Source organism: Plasmodium reichenowi, chromosome 3, assembly GCF_001601855.1.
Source record: "Plasmodium reichenowi strain SY57 chromosome 3, whole genome shotgun sequence".
In the NCBI taxonomy this organism is placed as follows: domain Eukaryota; phylum Apicomplexa; class Aconoidasida; order Haemosporida; family Plasmodiidae; genus Plasmodium; species Plasmodium reichenowi.
Genome location: NC_033648.1, coordinates 744,435 through 746,934, shown reverse-complemented (window position 1 = coordinate 746,934; position 2,500 = coordinate 744,435). Strand labels below are relative to the sequence as shown.

Below are 2,500 nucleotides of genomic sequence, written 5' to 3'. Positions count from 1 at the left end.
TATTTATTTATAGTTATATATATGTTTTAGCTTTAGACTTAATATATATATATATATATATTTTTTTTTTTTTTTTTTTTTCAGTCTACAAAAAAGGTTAAACGAACCTACTTTAATTTGATAAATAATCTTATTCAAGATAAATGTGTTAAGGTATAATATTAAAGAGGGAAAATTATAAGAAATAAACAAAAAAATAATAAAAAAAAAAAATAATAACAATAATTAAAAAAATTAATATAAATGTTACATCTATATATTTTTTTTTCAATTTATAAATGCGAAATATATGCATATATATATATATATATATATATATATATATATTTCTTTATTATTTACTCCTTTAATATATATACTTTTCAGGTTTCTTTGGAAAATAATAAAAGGTATTTATTACATAACGAAAATTTTATTTTATGGGCATGGAAAAGAAGAGCTTTAAAATATGATAAAGAACAATTTAATAAATATTAAATAAGTTATAATTTCGAAATTAAAAAGATATTTAAAAAAAAAAAAAAAAAACATTAAATAATTTGAAAAATTATAAAAAATAAAAAATAAAAAAAATAAAAATGTGTACACATATTAATATGTATATATATAAAATAAAAGAATATATATAATATAGTGATTTAAAAATATATTAATATGAAAAGTACACATTCTATATATATATATATATATATATATATATATATATATATATAATATAAAAAAAAGTCCCCTTTTTTTTTTATTTTTTTATTTTTAAATTAAAACTAATTTTTTTGGTAAAACAAAGATTACAATTACGCATAACATAATAGAATAATCCTTACACACACACACGAATAAATAAAAACATATATATATATATATATATATATATGTATATATGTGCATATATGTATGTAATAATTTATTTCTTTTAAAAATAAATACATATAAAATTTCAAAATACACAAGAGAATATAAAAAATTATTATTTTTAAAATGCAGCCATTTTCAAAAACTGATAAAATAAAATGAAAAAAAAAAAAAAAAAAATTAACCTAATTATATAACAAGATAAAATATATAAACACAACATTATATATATATATATATATATATATATATATATAAACATTTTTACAGGTTATGACAAAAGTTTTGATGAGTTAATAAATTTGATTCCTTTATTTTGTAAAAATAATTTATCTTCCTGTCGGTCAAATAAATAAGCTGTTGCGTCTTCAACAATATACGTTTCATATCCCATATTTAAAAAGCTGAGTGCTGTTTCTTTAACACAATATTCAAAAATAAAACCACAGACATATACAGATGTGATATTTTTTTGTTTTAATAATTTCTGTATATTACCATTTACTTGTTCATTTTCAAATATGGTATGGCTATCTTTATTTTCATTTTGAGCTTTTTTAATAATAATATCATTTATATGTCTTATGAGTTTGTTATGTACTTTACATCCATATGTATTTTTAACACAATGTACAGGCCATACATCTATATTTTCATTTAAAAAATTTATTTTATGATATTCCATAATATCATTTTTACTTTTAATATTTTTATATATTATCTGTGATGATTTAATTTTATCAATATTATTAAGAACATCACTTAATGTATGGATGTTATTATTTTTCAAATATGATTCTATTTCGGTTTCTTCGATTATTAAATTGTTATTTACATCGATTTTTTTCATTTCCTCATTTTCATTATTATTAATACATAAATTTTCTGAATTATTCATATCATAACAATTCATATTCGATTTATTATTTATATTATTATATTTTAAATTATTGTTACATATTTTTTCATATAACAATCTATGAGTTTCGGCAAAAGAAATATGCATTGCAGGATGATAATCAACGGTTAAAATGCACATACCAAAATTTAAGTCATCACTATTAGTTTTTATATTGTTATAATCTATTATATGATCTGCATGTTCTGTATGATTTGTTAAATTAACAACATTGTTATCATGATTATTATTACAATTATTATTTATTTCATTATTATTATTATTATTATTATAACAATTAATATTACTACTATCATATATATTATTCATACAATCATGCGGATAACCATTTATATTATTATGTATATTTTCATTCATGGGAAATAAATATATATCCTCATTATTATTTTCATCATCTATGATATTATGACATTTTGAATATTCAACAATATCCTTATCTTCATACATATATTCATATTTTTTTTCTTCTTTCTCTTCTATAATATCTTTACAATCTTTTAATTTTAATAAACTTTCTTCTGTACATTTATACAAATTTAATCTTACACTATTAATCTTATCTATAACATCTAAATACTCAGCTTTCGAGTTAAATGATCCGTTCGGTAAAAAGTCATTTTGTGCATCAACTATAACAAGGCATTTCATTTTTTTTTTTTTTTTTTTTTTTAAATTTATTTTATAAGAAAATACATTTTTTATTTTTAATTTTTTTTTTTTTTTTTTTTT

At 17.0% G+C, this 2,500-nt stretch overlaps 2 protein-coding genes across 2 annotated transcripts in view; one reads left to right on the top strand and one right to left on the bottom strand.

The window, feature by feature from the left end:
* PRSY57_0319900 (hypothetical protein) overlaps positions 1-477 on the top strand; it is a gene marked incomplete at both ends in the record, with an annotated part of 1,081 nt that extends 604 nt beyond the window's left edge. The window contains 2 exons of the mRNA XM_020114481.1: positions 85-153; positions 367-477. Coding sequence (XP_019970848.1) covers positions 85-153; positions 367-477 — 180 coding nt within the window. The remainder of the gene's footprint in view (positions 1-84; positions 154-366) is intronic.
* Positions 478-1,123: 646 nt separating this feature from the next.
* Positions 1,124-2,419, bottom strand: PRSY57_0319800 (nicotinamidase, putative; the record flags this gene model as incomplete). The annotated part of the gene is made up of 1 exon (XM_020114480.1): positions 1,124-2,419. The coding sequence occupies one exon, from the start codon at positions 2,417-2,419 to the stop codon at positions 1,124-1,126; it is 1,296 nt and encodes a 431-aa protein (XP_019970847.1).
* Between the last annotated feature and the right edge of the window lie 81 nt (positions 2,420-2,500).